The sequence below is a fragment of the Maylandia zebra genome, linkage group LG5 (genome assembly GCF_041146795.1).
Source record: "Maylandia zebra isolate NMK-2024a linkage group LG5, Mzebra_GT3a, whole genome shotgun sequence".
Classification (NCBI taxonomy): domain Eukaryota; kingdom Metazoa; phylum Chordata; class Actinopteri; order Cichliformes; family Cichlidae; genus Maylandia; species Maylandia zebra.
The window spans coordinates 26751965-26772976 of record NC_135171.1 but is presented as its reverse complement, the minus strand read 5'-3'; the positions used below and the strand labels follow the sequence as shown (position 1 = coordinate 26772976).

At 38.5% G+C, this 21012-nt stretch overlaps 3 protein-coding genes across 3 annotated transcripts in view; 2 read left to right on the top strand and 1 right to left on the bottom strand.

Moving 5' to 3' along the window:
• LOC101470797 (guanine nucleotide-binding protein G(i) subunit alpha-2) overlaps window positions 1-4672 on the top strand; it is a 52333-nt gene extending 47661 nt beyond the window's left edge. Inside the window, exons 7-10 of the mRNA XM_012918557.3 lie at window positions 1750-1879; window positions 2370-2523; window positions 2630-2822; window positions 3468-4672. Coding sequence (XP_012774011.1) covers window positions 1750-1879; window positions 2370-2523; window positions 2630-2820 — 475 coding nt within the window. The 3' untranslated portion in view covers window positions 2821-2822; window positions 3468-4672. The remainder of the gene's footprint in view (window positions 1-1749; window positions 1880-2369; window positions 2524-2629; window positions 2823-3467) is intronic.
• A 1369-nt stretch (window positions 4673-6041) lies between these two features.
• inka1b (inka box actin regulator 1b) lies at window positions 6042-8661 on the top strand. Its single transcript, XM_004548701.2, has 3 exons — window positions 6042-6169; window positions 6259-6303; window positions 7548-8661. The coding sequence occupies exons 2-3, from the start codon at window positions 6301-6303 to the stop codon at window positions 8475-8477; spliced, it is 933 nt and encodes a 310-aa protein (XP_004548758.1). The 5' UTR covers window positions 6042-6169; window positions 6259-6300; the 3' UTR covers window positions 8478-8661.
• Window positions 8662-10265: 1604 nt separating this feature from the next.
• uba7 (ubiquitin-like modifier activating enzyme 7) overlaps window positions 10266-21012 on the bottom strand; it is a 33293-nt gene continuing 22546 nt past the window's right edge. The window contains exons 22-24 of the mRNA XM_076884133.1: window positions 13336-13437; window positions 12102-12184; window positions 10266-11138 (exon numbers count right to left, since the gene is read on the bottom strand). Of these exons, the coding sequence (XP_076740248.1) occupies window positions 11006-11138; window positions 12102-12184; window positions 13336-13437 (318 nt within the window). The 3' untranslated portion in view covers window positions 10266-11005. The remainder of the gene's footprint in view (window positions 11139-12101; window positions 12185-13335; window positions 13438-21012) is intronic.

Below are 21012 nucleotides of genomic sequence, written 5' to 3'. Positions count from 1 at the left end.
TCTGACACACATATTTGACTTTTAGTGGGATGCCGAACATAATTTGGGAAAAGCAGTAAGGCAAAAATGTCACTTGAATATTAGATATGGGCATGTTGTCATTTAATTAGTGTAGACAGCGGCATATCAAGATACCTGTTCTAGAGTCGTATGACCTTCCTTGTGTGAAGACAGGCGAAAGATGTGAGCTGCAGCCCTGAACCTTTCTCGACCACACCTTGCAAAGCTGTGGAAACTGTACTGCTCAGTCTGATCAAACATGAAAACTGTCTTTAACCTGCCAGCTCCACAGTAGTTCATGTCTGATATCTGCACATCTAAGAATAGAGCAGTATCAATCTGTAGAGTTCACTGTTAGTGCCTTCTGCACAGGATTATTTTCAACCATGAAAACGTGCCTAAAGGAAACTATTTCTTGCTCTGTTTTACGTGTTTGGTGTCTCATCAGCAGTTCATGGGGATTTATGAGGGAAATGAACCATGTTGACTGTGAAAAGGGCAAGAGAGGACCTGATTTTCTCTACATTTTCCAGAGTTCATGGGTTAACGTGGTTCTAGTTTACCACAAAAAATCTACACTTGATTTTGATCTCAATCTTTATAGCGTTAAGAGGCAAGTGACCCTCCTGGCTTGAAATATGTTAAAACATCAGAAGACAAATTATACCAGCAATTAAAAGCTTAATTACTGTGATTGCGCTAAGAGCTGACTAATAAATTAGATCCTTCCCACAGTGCTCCTCCTTAATAAAACCAGAGCATTATTTAGTAATAAAACATGTTTGTCTGACATGGCACAGAACTAGTACTGTTGGTCTTACATAAAATGTGCTCTAACCCAGCCCAAGCACTTATGTGTGGGATAGTAATGCATGCATAGATATGTAAAGTGAATATGTAAAGTATGTTATATAAATGTGCAAAGGGTATAAATGGAGAAAGAGAGTGGCAGGTAGATAAAAAAGATGAGCTATATTTTTGGGGTTTTTTGCAGATTTCTTTGTCTTTTTGGGTCTCAACACATTTTAATGCACTTTTTAATACATATTAAGAGGTTATGGGTACGGTAATAAAAAGGCAACTGTATCCACTTGGCTTTGGTGTGACCTGCTTCCTGATAATCTCTGATATTTGCTTTGTGTTACAGCCTCAGTATTTGAGCTAAATAATGCATGAAAGCGATCAATACAAAAAAAGCCACGTTTGTGCTGTTTCTGCTCTATTCACCTTAATGAAGCCGATGCTGTCACCATTGACAGTGGCTGGCTTTAGATCACGTTGTGTCTGGTCGAAACTTCATTTTGGGTTCCAGTATTATATATGTATACAGTAGTTGTCCTGGTGAACTGTTTTCATCTTTCCGTAGGCTTTTCTCACACCTCTCTTCTGCGAGTTTTAATCAAGTCTCAGCATCTCCATTAACTGAAGCTTTACTCTGAATATGGACCCTGTCTGCCTCTTCTATCCTGCACTGACCCTGCAGTCTTTTATCAGATAAATTATGTGACAGACGTCTCTCCACCTCCTCACCATTTTTGGTCCCCAAACAACTACATGAAAGCCAATTTATTTCCTGGCATTGAATGTCACTCTAAGTTTGCCCTTCCTTCATTCACAGCACTTTTCCTGAAATAGCAGTTTTTTCCCCTGTTAGGTTCACATTACTCCTTTTTTTTTATTGTGACCTCCTTCCCCAAATATAGACACACAAACACACAATTTACCTCCTTTGTTTGATCTCTCTGGCAGAATGTTTGATGTGGGAGGCCAGCGCTCAGAGAGAAAGAAGTGGATTCATTGTTTTGAAGGAGTAACAGCCATTATCTTTTGTGTTGCACTGAGTGCTTATGACCTGGTGCTGGCAGAGGACGAGGAGATGGTAAGGAAAAGTCCACCCTCTTATGCTTGTGTGTATGTGTACTTGTATGTGAGCCTCTTTCTGTATGGATGATATCACTTTACTAGCTTCATAAATCTGCTTTCAGGCTCATTTTCAGTATGTGATACATTACATTATATTGCACTGCAAGGAATGTACCATTTCCCATCCCTCCTTATAATGGCTGAATGATAGTCAGCTCCATGTTGTAAAATTAGCTCATTGAGCTTCACTGTGAAGTGTAATTATGCAATAAAAGACGTAATAGCTATTTGTTCAAGTTATAGCACATGAACTATTTAACCCCAATTTCTTGAATTGCTTAAAGAAAGTGCTCAGGAGACATTTGGCCAAGAGATGCTGTGAAGTACCTGAAATATTTGTCCTCACTTTTATAATATAGAAGAACATTGTCCCCTGGTGGCAGCGCTGATGAACTGTTACACTGTAGTGAAAGTCATGAGCCATGACCAGTTTTGATTCTCTTTAGAACCGAATGCATGAGAGCATGAAGCTTTTTGACTCCATCTGCAACAACAAATGGTTCACCGAAACCTCCATCATCCTCTTCCTCAACAAGAAGGATCTTTTTGAGGAGAAGATTACCCGCAGCCCTCTTACCATCTGCTTCCCCGAGTACGGAGGTACACAGCGGAGCATCAGGAATGATACTGCATCTGTGATCATTCTCTGCAGAAAGTTCAACTTGATAATAAACTGCTTCCTTGTCTCTTAAATCATATTTTACAGGCGCCAACAAGTTTGATGAGGCTGCCAGCTATATCCAGACCAAGTTTGAGGACCTGAACAAGAAAAAGGACACCAAGGAGATCTACACCCACTTCACCTGTGCCACTGACACCAAGAACGTGCAGTTTGTCTTCGATGCTGTCACTGACGTTATTATTAAGAACAACCTAAAAGACTGTGGTCTTTTCTAAAGGTATGCTTCAGAGTGGGTAGAAATGTTACCGTAAAGTCTAATGGGCTGTTATTCATTGTATTTTCATTTGGGTTGTCATTTAGGTGGCCTATTAATGATCTCATCAGCTATGTATTGTCTGTACTGGCACAACTTAATATTCAGTCTAGAGCTGTAATAATTTATCACTGTGAAGAAATAAATTGGCAACATTTTAATTTAATGCTTCATCGCTTAAGTAATGTGTAAGAAAAGCTGGCAAAAATCATTTAGCTTGAGCGCATCAAGTGGGTTGCCTTGTTGTTCGGCAATAGTAAACAGTGGATTATCCAGAGTAAGACAAATGTCATTGCTGTGATACAAAATTAAGTTCATGTCTGCTGAAAAGAAAATTAAAGGGAAGACAGAACTTGGGAACTTTGAGTTTTTCAGCATGAATTTGTATAGTGACTTATTTGAATGTGATTTAAATTGAGTGAAATTACTTTTTACATTGCATTTTTTTAACTTCTCAAGATCTGTGCAATTTTTTCACTAAAAATTTAATTTGCAATCAACACTAGAAATCAGAAAGTCAAACGTGAAACAGGAGCTTCTTTTTCTTCATTTTATTTTATGTACATTAACTTGTCTAAAGAATGTATACTTGTTTGTCTTTTCATGCAGGACAAAACCCGACACACACAGACTGCATGAGTGACTGCAATAGCCATGAATGATTACTGCTTTTCATAATGAAAACCATAAGAGAACTGATTCCTAGAGGGGGAACCTGAAAGAACTTTAACAATCACTGTTTTGCAACCATCACGTTATCTGTCTGATCTGTTGTTATTGTTTTTATATACTGTATAGCTTACTGCTCCTTATCAGGGGTTACTTGTACACATATATGACCGAGAACTTTCTAATTTGACAAAAGCAATCAAATAACAATTAAGGCACTTACATGAAAAGATCTGCTTTTTTAATTGCATTTGGAAACTGCGTAACTGTATGTTGGCCAACTGGCCTTCAATAAATGATTGTTGTAAGAGTAAAGTTTGACACAATTAAGACCTGCAATCTCATTATACCAAACGACTAAATCAAAACACTGGGGGAAAAAAACAAACAAAAAACATGTTTTCCATTTTCATGGACCAGTTGGGGAACCTCTTGATATTTATTTGACTTATTGAGCGTTCTTTTATATTTGGATCTCTTATTGTGTTTTCCTTTTAGGTTTACATTTTACTTTGCCTTTTACTTTTGCATTTTAATAAAAGGATAAAGTCAAATGAACCTTTTTTTATAAAAATTCTATTAACTTATGTTAACTGGCATTTTATGAACCTTTTGACTGTAAACAGAACTTATTTTTTAGAAGAAAACCAACAAGCATGGAGAATGAAAATGGATGAAGGGAAAATGTTTTTTGTACAATGTTTACACAGAATCAATATTCACTCTTGTACTATAGTGCATTGTTCTGCATGACTTGTCCATAGATTAGCTTGTATTCCCCACAAACTGATTAACATTCCTTAAGTAACTTCTTAAAAGAAACAAAACATAAATGGTTATGTGTCACTTTTAAGATATCTGCAAAATTTTTAAGTGGTTATGTCTGTTCCTAACATGGATCGTTCTGTACTTTTTATTTCAATCCAAGTCTTTTTACATATGTTTGTGCCTTGATATCTGTTTACACTTGTTCTTTAGAGACATGCTATCTTCATAGTGTGAACTAGGGCTATTTCTACTCCACTTCAGTTCACAAAATCTGTCATTTAGGATGCACCACAATACCAAGACAAATGGATGATAGTTGTTTGTTAACATTAAAAGTCATTCACTTGTTAAACGTAAATAAAGGTTTGGTCACATGATCTTTTATTCTGCTGTGTGATGTGTTAAGGGAAAATTCAGAATACTTTATTTTGTTTCTTCATTTTTTTAACCAGTTCACTAGCAGAAGGACACTAAAGACAATGAATTGAGCAACTTTAAAATATAGAATAAGCACTTTGCTGATTAAAAAGACATCAACAAAAAACTGAGAAGAAAAGGACAATCATACAACTAAACTAAAAAGTATTTTGGTAAAACAAGACTATATAAATACCATTCGGACAAACTGCAGCTATAAGCCAAACTTGTTTTCTTTTATTTTAATACATCCTTTACACGTTAGTTCTTGCAACTGAGCATGTAATAGGTACTTAAAGCAAAGAAATGAGTGCGACTGCAACCTAAACTTTGCTGAATTACAATACAGAGTGTTGTCAGCATATAAAGAGGTGAGATAATGACGCGCGGTAGTCATGCCAGAAGGTATTTTGCGTTTCAAAAGGACCATTAGAATAGAATAGTGAATACGCATTGCTGAAGAAGCTTTGTGGAAAAGATCCACAAGGTGGCGACATGTAGATTTATTTCTATCAATACATACCTGGGACTTTAGGCCTTTAGTAGCCTGCACGATTCTGGAGAGAATTAAAAAAAATGTATTTTAAATGCTTGTTTATCAACTGAAATCACAATTTTTCATTATTTTTTCATTATATATATTATAACTAAATTAATAACTAAAACTGCACGTGGAAGAAAAAACATTTTATTTAACTAAAATAAAAAAATAGACTTTTAGTAAAGGTTTAAACTAACTGAAATTATTTGTAAAGTTGGGGGGGGGGGGGGGGATATAGAGGTAATGTCCTTAGTTTTAGTATTTGTTAATCTAATAAACTGTATCATAACTTAGCTCATGAGTATTTAACGGGCATGTTTATTCTAACTTGTCTGAAAACTCAGAGTTATTTTTTGTTGCTAATACTAATCTTCCTAAATCTTGTCTCTGGCATATTTCCTCCATACAATAAAAGACTAATATTAACACTGAAAATAGCAAAAACATTTCCAAACACTAACAACTAAACCGAAACGAGCAGCACTACTCTGGAAACTAAACGGATAAAAAAACAAACAGTCAAAATGAGATTATAAAAACTATAATAACTCTGCTGGAAATGTATAGTGCTCAAAAAATTCAAAATAGCAATTGGACGACTTGAGTATTCTCAGGTGTCTAATTTAAAGAGCTCCAGATGTGGAGTCCCAACAGTGTGGTGTGAAACGCACAGCGGGAACTACTGAAATGACTCCAGGGGGCATCTTATTTCAGGCGACTCACTATTGGCTGGTTTTTTAATGGGCCGTGCTGATTCGCTGCGACAAAAAGCTCAGCATCGACAAAGTCCGCTGACGGAGCTTCATTTGGTTCAGAGGAGAGAGGACCCACAAAGAGCGAACAAACCTCCGATCAGCTGTTCGTCTGAGGAGTTGTTGTTGATTGTGCTGCGATTCATTTGGAGCCACATACAGAGGTGAGTATTGGCAAACCGCTGTGTTTTTAGGAAGGGTGGTAGTTGCCACACGCTCAAAACTTAATCCACTACTCTCTTTTCTTTTGCAGAAAAAAAAAACACAGGCTTTGAACTTCACTTTCTCAGAAGCAATGGTAAGTTTATTTTTTCTTTAGTTTACTTGTGTTTTAGGTGCTGCATTAGTTTCATTAAGAGTACAAATGCCCCAAACCCCTTGGTAAACCCACTATGTGAAGCTTTCTTAAGACACTGGCTTATCCTAGTTTTTTGGCATTTATTTTCTGTTTTGTTTTTATTTTATTTCTTGACCAACTTCTCTTTATAGTGCTTTAATCCACCAAGTCACTGTTAATTCAAACCAGAATTGCCTTTGCCAAAAGCACACAGCTGGGTGAATCACTTCTAGCCCATTGTGTGAAAGCAGCCAAGAAGAACAGGGCATTTTAAAAGTGGCAGACTGACCACAGAATCTCACAGTGGATGTCTCTGCATGTCAGATGAAGTCTCCCCCAGAGGCCAAATGGTTCAGCACCCACAGCTGTGATAACATCATGGCATTGTGGCACCTTTAGTACTCCAAGACAAACAGTGACAGGAGTTAGAAGCTCAGCAAGCCAAATATTGTAAGAACCTGAAAACTAAACAATAGCATTACGGATTAGACTGGAGGCATTTTTGCAACTCCCTGACCCAGAAACTCTTAGTAAATTGTAGTTTTTTCTTCATTTTTGTAATGATCAAAGTGCAGATTAAAATTTAAAGGATTTTTTCATCAATATAATTATACTGCCTACTCGAAGATGGTTTAATTAACACTGAGCACATGATCTTTGTGCAATTCCAAAATGTTGCTGTCACTTCCTGTTTTATAATACATGCCAGTCCACATCCTGTGAACTAGGGGAATCCAGAGAGGATATGTGAGCCTTCACACTCCACTCCAGACTAAGCTCTACTTTGTTCAACTTCCGCTCTAAATTTAGGAGGCAGGGAGAGTTTTCCCCAGTATGAAATGTGCATCCTGTGCTTTTAATTCATTTTCTGGACTTATATTGCATGGGATGGTCTCCATAAAGCTGAGGTTTTTCAGGAATGCTTGAGTTCTTATAAGGCCAGAGAGCACAGTGATCTCAGCTGGTAAAAATCTTACTGGCCGAGTCCTGGAAATAACACACTGAACTGTTCAAGATATAGCTAGAATGGCCAGGGGATGATGGGATATGTTGGAAAGCGGCCTAGGAGCTCTCTTGGCTGTTGCAACGAATGAACATAGCTTGTCTTTACTTAAGTAGTTTTGGTGGACATGTCAATTTTGAATAGACTTTATTTAAAATCTCCTTGCACCACTAACTGTTTGTCTGCCTCTCCTGTTGTGCAGCTGTGTTTAGGAGATTCTTCTGACTGCCTCCGGGACCACATGCAGTACATGAGGAGATCCCTGCAGGATTTGAAGCAGATAAGCAGGCCGAGGCCACTTAGCGAACCATGTGTTCAGTCTTTCGCTGTCACTCGGTTATACAAACAGAGGGCACAGCAAGAGCGACTCACTCGACTGCGTGCTTCTGATGCCAGTGAAGCCAGCACCTATGACTCTGCCTGCTGCCTGGCCAGCCCACTGGAAGAGGAGGAAGAGCAACAGGAGCATGAAAGGCTGAAACAGGGCTCTCCCAGCAGTGAGAAGAGTGTGGACTTTGACTCAGGTTACTCTGAAGCTTCTTGGCCTGATGAAGGCGTGGTGCTGAGGAGGACCAGAAACATACGAGTTTCTTCTTCTGCCTGTCTCCGCACAAACAGAGGACCTTCTGGTCGTATCCGACCCAAATCAACATCAGACGCCTGTCTGGAGCGCTGGACATCATTCGAGGCCAGTGAGCAACAGGACTGGACGACAATGCTGCTGAGCCGCAGCAGGAACAGACAGCCCTTGGTTCTGGGTGACAACAGTTTTGCTGACCTAATAAAGAATTGGATGGACCTACCGGAGCTTCCTGAGCCAGCAGAACAAAAACCAAATGCAGGCCGACGTCTTGCCAAAGACATTCTGGTTAACATGCGCCGAAAACTTGCAGGGGTGTCCAAAGGTGTGGAGATGAGGCAGAGACCAGGAGACTCCACCAAGGGCTGCAGGAGTGCAGAGGCTTCTAAACGAATGTCCTGTCCCGTGGGACTCCAAGGACTCAAACCTTTCTTTCACCAGTCCCACACAGGTCTACATACACTGGACACTGATTTTTACCAGTTCACCGCTCTCATGAAGACAGGGAGCCGGCAGCCCATCATATGCAATGACATCATTGGCTACATCTGAAGACTGTACCTACAGACACCCGTTTCAAAAGAACTATTGTTTTTTCAGTGTTTATATTTTTGGAATAAAAACTGATTATTATTATTTTTATTATTAGTATTATTATTTAATGCAAATTTGTCTGTCCCTGTTTGTCTGAGCAGTGCTAAATGCTACAAGAATATTAAAAATGTACAAAAAACAATCAATGTTTTGCATTCAAATAATTTTAATCATCCTAAAGCTTCATCATCACAGCAGTATTTTGTGTCAACTTTTAGCAGACATAAAACGATTGAAATGCGTTGATATAATTATTGTATCACATCAATTAGTTAAAAACAAACAGAAAACAAATACAAAACAAGGTTTAGGAGCTGTGTAAAGGGCACAGAGTTTGTACCAGATTAAGAAAAGGGAGTGGTGTGCATCAAAACTTGCACAGTGTAGTTCAAAAGTCTTGATCCTCTTCTCATTTCTTTATGTTTTCCTAGGAAAGCCTAAACTAGATCCAGTTTATTGAAACACGTGCATATGGAAATACATTATATAAGGCAACTGTGGAGAGGCAGGTTCGTGACTGCTGGATTATGTGTGTTTCTATCCAGGTATGCTTTTACAACACTGGCAGTGTGTTTGGCATCACTCTCATGGTAAAAAATAAATAAAAAGAATCTATAGCTAATCGGATGCTTTTCAGATGGTATTGCATGGTGGATCAACTTCTGACGATACATTTCTGGGTTCATAATTCCATCACTTTTGACCACTCTCTGAAATCCAGTCCCAAACCATGACAGTTCATTAAACCTGTTTCCAATAACTATAAGTCCAGTTCTTGTGTAATTTAGCATACCTTAGCATTTTCTGCCTGTTTCCCTTTCTTAAGAAGGCTTCTTCACAGCAAACAGAAGGTAGATCAACTGAAGAGCCAGACATGTCTCAGGTATTGTGTCAAGTTATTGCTGGACTTTCAGATGTTGTTCATCTGCTGTAGATAGTTTTCGTACGTCTGTCACTTTTTCTTTTGTCCTCCACTTGTCCAATTTCCTTTGAAGCCCACACTGCACATCTTGCAGAGATATGCCACATTTCAGCTAATTTCTCTTCAGGAATCTCCAAAAGGTGATTCTGTTCATCTGGACGTAGCGTTTTCAGTGGGAGAAACATTTCGTCACTCATCCAAGTGACTTAGATGAGTGACGAAATGTTTCTCCCACTGAAATCGCTACGTCCAGATGAACAGAATCAACTTTTGAGTTACTTACCTGGATGACTGAGAATGCATCAAGACGCTCTTCAGGAATCTGCTTGCTGGGGCAAAATTTCATTAATGTCAAATGAATGATTGTTGGCATTGTTTCATAGATTCAAAAAACACCAAAATGTTTTTTGTGTTTGCAACAATCTGCTAGTATCTAAAGTGCCTAAAGATACAATTGAAATTGTTTCTTTGCTAAGTTGTCAGTTATATGTAGGCACTACACTAGTTTATCCATTGAGTTAGGTGCCTTTTTACGCTGAAATAGGTCATATATTAGTGTAATGTGGATTAAAACAGTCAAGGACAAAATTAAAAATGAGTTAAAGGCATCCAATGTCCAATTAAAAACTCTTCAGAAAGCCTGAAGAACTATTACTCAAGGCAACTTTGAAAATTTGGAGAACATCTGGCTCCTCGGAAACAATATATATAAAGAAATGCGAGGTGGCTCAAGAGACTTGCACAGTACTGCATGCACAATACCAGCAGAGAAAGAACATTTTAAATGATGGGGAACTGAAGTCTGTTCATGAAATACACAGAAATAACTTGTTCCTCAAAGAGGCATTTTATTGTTCCAACTGAATGTAATCGCAAATTGCATCATCATGCAAATTACAAGGTAAAGTTGAAGACATATATTAAGTAGTTGCAGAGAAAATTACAGAGCTGATTCACTTTATATAAATCAAATTCAGACAAGAGCATCAAGAGCGTGCTAATAATGTCAGCCTGTTAATGCGAGGGTGTGGAGTGAAACATTGAGGCTGCAGAAAGGGGCGGGGAATGTACAGAAGCATGCTGAGGACAGATGAAATCCTGCTAAATGACTTTGGCTTCTCCACTCTGAACATATGGCAGTATATCTTCCGTATCCATAAACACTGTGCACAGCATGACCTTAACTTAAGCCAAATTACCAACACTGGCCCAGTAGTGCGAGATCTATCATGTATGTCTTTGCAACTTCACAACTTCTCAAAACTTTAGGTAAAAGAGTGCAGTTTGCCAAGATTCCTCATTTTCCGTAAAATGATTTATAAATCGATATATCAGTGTTTTTTAAACATAGATCATTAACACAACAAAGAATGCAGTCTAACAAAAATCATGCCATTTCAATAATTTAAAAACACGAGGAATAAAAACGTAGAAGAAAATCATTCAAATATCAAGCTCGGGTAATAAAATCTGTTCATTTTTAAATGTTAGATCCTGAGAAGTCCCCTTGTTACACAGCAGCAGATCCATGAAACTCATATTTACTGAAACTGTGCCGATGGTATCACAAGTAAAGGTATCTGATCGTTGGGACTGACTCGCAGTCCTCGTCTTCAGAAAATGACGGGATTAATTCCAGCATCTTCTTATGTGGAGGGATGTCTTCCTTTGTTACCTCCTTCACTACATCAGACACCCTGCAAAAAAAATAAATAAATAAATCATAAGCTATTCTAAATAATAATGTGGAAATCAAAGTTTGTGTTGAACAACTACATATTCTCACTATTAATCAGGTGCTCCTACTAATACCTCTTTTGTAGTATATATCTCCACATGGCTTTACATTGCATGAAAAATCTTAAACATAACTAATAACTAGCAGATAGAAGAAAATTAACCCCAATAACAAATGCATTGTCCAAGTTTTTATGTTCCCTTTTCACTGGTCCAAGCTCTGGACAGGGTGACTGCACAGGAAGTGAATACTCCAGAGGACATTTATCTTGTATGGTCTGCTGTCCACATGGCCCGCAGTCTGCACCACTCTCTCCCTGTGGGTTAACCTAATCATAACAACAACACCAGCTCCCCAGAGACTTGAGCTTCCAGTACTCACAATATTATTTTGGCAGACGGGACTAATAATCGAATGTTTCAGTTTACCCAGTGAGCCATTGCCTATAAAGTTTGGAGGTGAAAAGTGATTTATTACATTTCCCTCCTACTCTCTTCAAGGAATCGAAAAATCCTGCAGGGTCTTTATTTAACTGATAAGGAGAGTTTGCAGCACGAGTCATCTGATTTATTTCAAACACCCTGGAGCTAATGAAACATGCCTTTAATTTGCTGCAGCATTGAATGGGTCAAATACCATAGCTTCTTCTAAAACGCAGAAAAAGAATGTCACGCTCATTTTATTCTTTAACGTCTTTCCTCAACAAACAGAAGGAAACCCGAGGAGGAGTTTCAGTCATCTGTGTTTAGTGATGCGTGTTAGTGTGTCAACATGCTCTCTCCTCACCGGCTAGGAGGAAACACCTCATTAGCCTCTAAACAAACAGGAGACTGTTGCTTATTGTGACTGTTTATATGTGCAGCAAAGGTCACGTAAAGGTAGTGATGGGCAGTTTGTACTGTATCTGTGTTTTAAGACATACCTCTTCTTCAGCCTCTCTTTGTGTCCATTGAATAAGACAGAATTCCCATAGAAAAGACTGCAGACATTCAAGTTGCACTTTTCCTGCACAAAGACAAATAGTCAAGATTAAATCTGTAGTACAGTATAATAAGCACAATAAGCCATGACAGTAAACACAGATAGAGTGCACGCAGTAACAAAGACTGATGTCCTTCTGCAAGGACACCAGTCTGCAGAGCTGTAAGTCTGCAGCAGTTCAGAAAACTCCACAAGCAAACTAAGGAAACCCAGTGGTTAAAAGGTTAAAAGAAACAACTGGAGCACTGAGAAGACGTGCCAATTTATTTTCCCTTTGCTTCCTCAGAAAAAATAAATTCAACACCATCAATAAACCAAATGTCTGTTCAGAGCAAGATTGCAAGCACCTAACAAATAGGCTGGTTGTGCTGTGCTCAGATGTTCTGGTTGAAACAAACATATCTCATACGTATGATGAAGACAGTGACTCAGAGATCAAATGTACAGTGTAGAAAAGTAATAAAGATCGCACTAAAAACAGGAAGAGTTACAATGTGATGTTAAGGATGGGTTTTCCATCACTGCATTCTAGGATACGACATTCAGGTCAACAGTCAGCTGTACCACTCTATCTGGGATGGAAGTGACATCCTGAAATTAAACGGCTTGCCATTCCTCACAGTAGAGGACTGAATTCAGTATCATGTGCTGCTCTTGTCTTTTGTCACTGGTGATAAGATGGACAACCCAGACCGTGGTTAAAGTACAACAGTGTCACAGTTGCCTTCAACCAAAGCACAGCTCTAATCTGAACTGCTGAGAGGACTTAAAAGGTACAAAAACTGTGACAAAAACAGTGCAGAAACAGGAAAATGCAAACAGTTATGACAAGCTTTTCAGTTAAACTGTTCACTGCATGAATTTGTAGATCTTATTTTCAAAAGTATTGTTTTAGTAATAAAAGGAGCAATTACCTGTTTACTTATCAAAGCCAGTCTTTAACCCACTACAAATTTCAACAGTAAGAAGATTTTTATTCTCTAATGCTTATTCACTGTAATTTTAATTTCTCTGAGAGGGTAAGTGTAAAATAGCAAGTCAGGTTATACTGGATATATAATGGATGTTGTGTAGAGGGGTGGAAAGGTTAATAAAAAAAAAATCATGCGTGTACTCAGCAGCACCCGCTGTGAAGAAAGTGTGTTTCCTTGCTGAAAGAAATAAGAAGGCCATACCCTGATACACTGGAACAGATCCTCCAAGGTCATTTCCTGCTGACCACTTCTTCTGCCCTCAACGAGGAAGTCATCCCACAGGCTGAATTTCTTTCCTGCAACCTGATGATAGACATATTACATACAGCAACACTCACACGGACAAAGATGACAGACAAAGTACTGCTTGCTGTGAGGGATGTGCAGAAAATGGTTAAGTCCATAACAAGAGTCCCGCATGCTCAAAGACAGAGAGACTGCATTTTTCATTGGTAGAGCAGCTGAGAACAATCAGCACTCTAGAACCGGCCACACTAAGGTCAAGAAGCTTCTTCCTCATATACGATGAAGGGCACTTTTCTCAAGTTACATCTTTGAAACTTCACAGTTTATGATCTGCACCAGTAGAATCTACATTCATCCATGTGATGTTGTGTGTTTGCATCTTTATAAAAGTAAAAAAATAAATCTAAAAAATCTGTGTGAATATAAATGTGTTGCAAGAGAAACAACATGGGAATTTCTCCACGGACTGCCAGATTGTACTTCACTTTGTTGACATTTTAAATCTGAGGGACTATTTTCTTTCTCAATTTCCTGAAGTTTTTGAGTCTAAGTATAAAGACATCCATTGTTTGAACTCTTCTTATTTCCACTGTAACGACCGTACCTTAAGGATATTCAAGGTATATTTGCACAATTTGATCGGCAACCTTTCCAAATGTCCTTAAATGGCCACATTAAGGTTGAGTTAATTGGCACTTAAGACAATAAACTAAAACAAATTGGAATTTTAATAGTTTTGCTGGTATTATATCATTATATTGAGCAGTGGCCAAAGTGAAATGATTGATCTGATTTTAATTTTACAGCCTACAATACAACAGAGGCCAAAAACAAAAGGCACTGCCTTCAAACCCCTCGCTTTCTCATGGGATCAGATTGTAAATTAAGTTATTTATAAGGTCAATAGGATTAATCTTTGACTTTGCACATTGAGACAGATTAATTAAACCCTTGTAAGCATAAACAATGCATTTGCCACTGGACCTAATGTTCATCACTTGGCGCTATATGCGTACCTTAAACATGATAATCCACATATGCAAGATCTAAGGGAAAAAAAACATCACTTGGTGGAAATGGATCAGAAATCCTCACGTGCAGAAATTAAGTCTAAACATGTCACGTAGTCAGTCGACTCTGCTCACATACAGACGCTGTCTGCTAGGAGAAGTTGTGAAGATCAAAAGTTGGCTCGAGCTGAGAATACCAAAACTCTGGCTGAACCTGGGTCCAATTATCTCTGCTTCAGCAGCCAAGGGGAACTTTTTGACTAGCCCTTACAACTCCCACCACTTATGAGGTTTGAGGCTATGGAGACACACTCGAGACATACTTTTACCCAAGTCTCACTGGACGTGATGTCGATGTCCTTTGTCCCAGTTTTCAGACAAAGCACACTTTTGTAAATGGACTAATAGTTAAATACTTTTCTACTCTATTTGAGCAGTTAAAATGCTTTCTTGCATTTCGTTTGCAAGATGTGCATCATAAGGGTGGACATGTCAGCTTATGTTAACGTGTGACTAGCATCAATTGTTAGTACAATCCTAAACTATCCACGGAAAGAACAAGAACTAGAACCTGAACACATCTAAAAAAAGAGGATTCTTTTATGACCTTGCACATGCAACATCACTGTTGGACTGTAAAGTAGATCGTGTGTTTTCAGTGTACCTATGCTTTTGTGTGCAGTTGCTCTTTATACACAATGCAAAGCAGGCATGCAGTCTATTTTCATTCCCACTCCTCCTTTCCTCTCTCGCAAGTCTGTCACCCAACTCTGGGGGGGAACTAAAAGCCAATCAGCTACCATGGTGACGTCAACTATTCACAGTACAACAGGAGTGAAAAAATAAACGAGAATGCTGGAAACTAACAGGCCGCTGGAAACAATTACAAACGGTTTCCCACAAGCACAAAAAACAAAAATGCCCCCACAAAACAGTTCTTTCTGGGGAACCAAACGAAATGTGGATCAGAAAGTAATTGTTTTTGTCTTAAACTGAACTGCCAGACTGGGGACACTGTTAAGAGACTTTTAGCTGCACTTCTGAAGTGGTTATAATTAAACTGCATGCACTTATAGTGGATAGTGTATATACTATAAAAGCTGGGAAAGGTCGTCTTGAGGTTAGAGTTTAGAATTACTGTCTGACAGCCCTCCTGTTATGTTGAGAATAGTGCAAATGACAAATTCCTCCCAAGTGTTGCTTGGTGGTTTATCACAGCTGCACATATTCAGTTGAGACTTGTAGTTGAGTATCAGGTTGTCGAACCTCAAAAACCACTTTATTAAGGATTCAATACTGGCTATAAGTGTGCTCTTAGGTTTACTGCTGTGTGTCTATTGTTGTATGTGGTACAAATTAAGCTGTTGTGTACAGTCTAACTTCAGAAGATGAGAATGAAGCAAATAGCTATTTTATCAGCCTGAGGGACATAAATTCAAATTGATGAAAATATGGTGAAAATACAGTATATAATTTTTTTTCATCTGCTCTATAGTCTTTTTATTATAAAGAGCTTCAAACCTCCCCATAAAACTTGAAAGAAGCATTTTTTCCAGAACAAAACCAGACTTGCTTCATGTGTAATATTTCTGGCTCTGATCTGTCCTCCCCCTGCTTTTCATTCTCACTCTACAGAGCCCTTCAAACAGTCTGTGAGGTTGTTTTTGGTTTAATGAAATGAAGCTTTTCTCAAATACTCCGTGTTTGTGACTTCTCCATAATTAACTACAATGCATGATGTAAATTCTCTCTCCGTGCGCATTCAGATATGAAGTTCCCCAACATCTGACATTAACAGCCAAACGTGCAGGCTGCTTCCTCTTGTTGACAGGAAGCCCAGTGATCCCCCCTTCTCTTCCTGACAGACAGTATTTTATCTATGTGAAAACAGGCCACATACAGTGCCAAAATCATACACACACTGAACGTGGGATTAAAAAACACACACACAATATATAAATCCTCACCCCCTTTAATAATATTAAATGTAATCAGCTGATTCCATAAGATATAAATGTGTATTATCACATAAACATAGGTGAGTACTGACATCAATATGGCCTACAGACAAAAATGACCTTTTAGCAATACATGTAAGCAAGTGGGAAATTAAAAGCCATCTCAAAGTGAATGGGAGCTACTTTTCTGTGCGTACACTTTGCAGACTGACATGAAAAGGTCAGAAGGACCTGGCTCACGAAGTGTTATTTCAAGTGAGTCAGCACAGTATTAGACTCTTTAAAAAGGACAAAAAAATACAAAAGTAGACCAAGATTGCCAAAATCTGACCCAACAATCAAAGGCTTAATATCACTAAACAAAAATGAGAGTTTTCTTTTTCTATTTTGTTTGCTTGTTTTCTAGATTACATGTTTTGGTTTTAGTCACTGTTAACAGGGCTGTTAACAACATATGACATGATACACAATACAGTCTTTTGTGATAACATATGCAATTGATTGATGGAGCCCAAAAATAGATGCCTCCATCTACAGATATGAGAGCAGGAGTGCAGTCTGAGGAAGTTTAGCTCATGAACCTGATAAGGAGGTAAAATGAATCCCAATCTAACTGAAGCCCATTTTTGCTGGTTATTGTGAACAGAACCAAGCATTTGAAGAAATATCATAATGTGTTGTTCATAATGTATATTTCAATCTTGCCCTTTGAGACAATGAGCACTTTCGGAGACAGGAAGCGACCAGAGACCAGTATGAAAACTTTGATAAGCCCTCCTACTTTCAGCCTGCACAAGAACCACTTCTGCACAGGCACGCTCCTGTCTCAGCTTCACTTGCTGGCAAGAATCCCAACAGTGGAAATATTTTTACAACCCATTGAGGCTTGAGGCCTGTTTCTTCAAAGGCATCTATTTTCCTTTAGAAGCCCTCAAAGAGAGCTTTAGAGGAGGCAGATGGAGGATCTGTGTGGTCTCTTTAGATCACATTTTCATCTTGATCTCTTTAAGCTTCTTGTAGCTTTCCTTTTACAGACATTCTGGTAGCATTTCAATAAGATCCAATGTTCTAGATACATTCTTAAATGAACCTGAAGGTCAAATTGCTCTCCACTGCTGATGATTACTGAATGTGATATTGACTGCAGTTTAAGCATATATTTGTTTTTTTGTTTTTGTCAAGGGTGATTTGTGACAAAAGGATAGCAAGAAGGGTGAAGGGTAAGGTTTACAAGATGGTATTGAGGTCTTCTATGATGTATGGTCTGGAGAGGTGGAGGTGAAGATGCTAAGACTTTTATTGGAATTGAATTAGAAATCATAGGATATAGGGATAGCTCAGGCTAAGCAGTTTGGAAAAAGCCTAAAGGGGCAAAACTGAGATGGTTTGGGCATGTGCAGAGGAGGGATAGTGGATATGTTGGACAAAAGATGTTGAAGATGGAGTTGCCAGGCAGGAAGGAAAGAGGAAGATTTCAGAGAAGGTTTATAGATGCAGTGAAGGAAGCAATATAGAGGTTTAGTGTAACATAGGAGGATGCTAGGGATAAAATCTGCTGTGTCCTTAGCTAAAGGGACCAGCTGAAATAAGAAGATTTCAGCTATATGAAATTCATAATAACCATTATTTAGCCATAATGGCACCGGTTCTGACACAAACGGTAGTAACCAGACTGAAAAGCAGCACACATTTCGGTGCTTTATTTCGGTGATTTTTTCCCTGAGATGTCATACACTTTGGATTCTAGCCAATCATTTTACCTTTGCAAGCGTAGTAGGTGAGCCCAGGTACGTACGTTCTTTTAGAGCAGAGCTACAGATTAAAAATGCCCAAGGCGAAGTGGTCAAAAGTCTGGCTGTACTTCACAGCAAAATATGCAAACTCAGCAGCCTGCAACAAGTGCTTTAAGGTGATACTGTCCAAAAGAGGTAACACCTCGAATCTGATGAAACACCTGGTGACGTATAGCATTTTGTTAAAAGCCGAGAAATGCGCCGTATTTGATAGCTTGCTGCGAGACCTCACACATCTACTGTGGGTGTGGTGCCTGTTATCGGACGTGGAATTAGCAACATCCCCCAAAAATCCGAAAAGGAGAGTCCTGGTCCCTAGCCCTGCCAGTGTAGCTGAAATGATGACGGATGATGATGATGGCAGCAGCAGCCGTTCTTCTCTGCATGAGTAGCTTCATGTTGTTCGTGTGTAATTTACGTTGAGTAGGCTAACCACGTTATTACATTAATGCACGTAAGGTGAACTAGCAAACGTCGTCGTAGTTACATGCGGCTGTCTTCTTGTTTGATGGCAGATACTCCCTTCACCCTGGCCAAAAAGGCTAAAATGACCCAAGAAAAAGTGGAAAACAGTTAAACATGAGAGGTTTTTGGACAAAGTTTGAGTTTTTTCCATTGTTTAAGCACTGCTTCCAGCCAAGAGTGATGCCATAAATCCCCTATAGCTGCAGAAAAGGCTAACATTGTTACCTTTTTTACAAAAAAACAGCTAAACATGAGAGGTTTTTGGACAAAGTGTGTGTTCTCCATTCTTTAAGCACCGGTTCGAGCACCGGTTTGAGCACCATTTAAGCACCAGCACCGTTTCAAAAGTACCGGTTTGGTACTGGTATCGGATAAAACCTAAACGATACCCATCCCTAGTCATATCATAGGTCTTTTCTGGTAGACTGGAAGTTAAATTTTAAGATTAGGTAAAATGCATTTTCTTGAAAATGTAAAAATCATTCAGTGATGCTAGCTAACACCCAGCGCTACATGCGGGGCTTTGGTGTTAGCTCAGATATATATACTGGTAAATTTACCAGAACAATCCTGACTGTAATAATATAGCAATTTTCTTAAATGTCATATATTGAACAATATAAATATTGATATCATATCAATATATAGTATTTTATTAAAGATCAACTAATATCCAATGTGTTGCTTCATAAACTGTCTCTTGACATGATGATGATCATTCAGACTTCCTTTTCTTATCTCTACATTGTTGTTGTTTGCTCTGCAGCACTTTTTTCTAGACTTTATGGTTTTATAGTGGCCTACTTTGATGATGCTTGAAAAGTTTCGCTGACCGTTAAAATACATATCGTATCAAACTAAGAATGTGCACAAACTAAACAAACGGCACTAAATTACTAAATACAAATGCTCAATTGAACTGTCAAATGTACAAATACATGGGACTGTAGTATTTTTTATAAAATATCTGTATACGCCATATAGATGTTGATGCTCACTATAGAAAGTTTCAACGAGATTGGTCCATTCATCCAGGATGAGACACAAACATAAATACAAACATACAGTCATTATTGTATGACCAGTGAGCATGTGTGAGACTTAAAATAGTGAAAATAGGCAGCATCTTTCAGTAGATTATTCTTATAGCACAAAACCAAATGACAAAATGACTGAAATGACACATGACCAATCATATAATAACATTAAAAACTAAAAACTCAGTTGTAAAGTGGAAATTCTTCCACTAAGGCTTGTTTATACAATGTTTCTATGAAACCAGAAAACCAATCTCCCAGTTAACATCGTTTTGGTGACACTGAGTCCTTCAGTCCATTTTAGCATTTAAGACTGAAAGATAAGCCTTTGGTGTGCTATCTAATCAAGGCCAAACAGTCCATGATCACTGTAATGCCACATGGTTCCAGATTTAGTGTAAACTGAAAGAGTAACTTTAAAAAAATGTTACATCAGAAACAGTTTTGTTTGTTTTCCTGTTTTCCTTAGTGGGACAACAGTACTGTTATGTAAAATATGCCCTTTGTTCGATTGGAAGTGTCATCTGCTACTTGACCACTATTGATCACCACTCTTCTTTAGGCTGCAGTGAAGAAGCAGATGGCTGGGACCTCCAACTGTTCTATCCAACCCTCTGCAATTATCATACCCCAGAGAGAAGACAAGGATGCCAGCCTGATGCAATTCCCATGCAATTTTTTTTAAAGCTCCATTAGTATTAAAGATCCTTTTTATTTTAAATTTAGGTCCCTTTTTGACAGCTAACTTGTGAGGTACAAATGGTGAAGGCGGTGAAGGCAGAGCGGGGGTAGGAGCAGCGATCAGACTCTTCTCAGGAGAGTGCAGAGTTTGACACACAGACTAAAAGCAGTGAGAAGCTTTGAAAAGGCTTCCATTGACGTGTAAAACAGCAAACAGAATCTCAATGTGACTGTCTTTCAATGAGAAGATAACAGCACTCCACCTGACTGAAAATGACCTGGGGCAGAAGCACTAAGTCAATAAAACCCTTACAAATGGGCCACTGACGTGCTGGAGCCTGTACACACACTCAAACACCAGATGTTTGATGGATTCCCACTTATAAAGCAATGGATTATAATTAAAATGCCTTACAGGGATGCATCTGATTGTGAGACATGCATTTGCATTATAATTTTCTTCCATTTGGAATAAGTGCAAATTTCTTTCTGCACATTTCAGTTTTGCCATTTCTTGATGGCTTGTACTTAATACTGCATTACCTACTATGAACATACAGGCACAGACACATGTATGAACGTACTCTGTGAATAATATGGTAACTAACACAATGTTTACTATTGGTATGAGGCATGTAATGGGACACAGCTCTCTGCAAATCACAGGGATCAGTTCAATAACAGCATA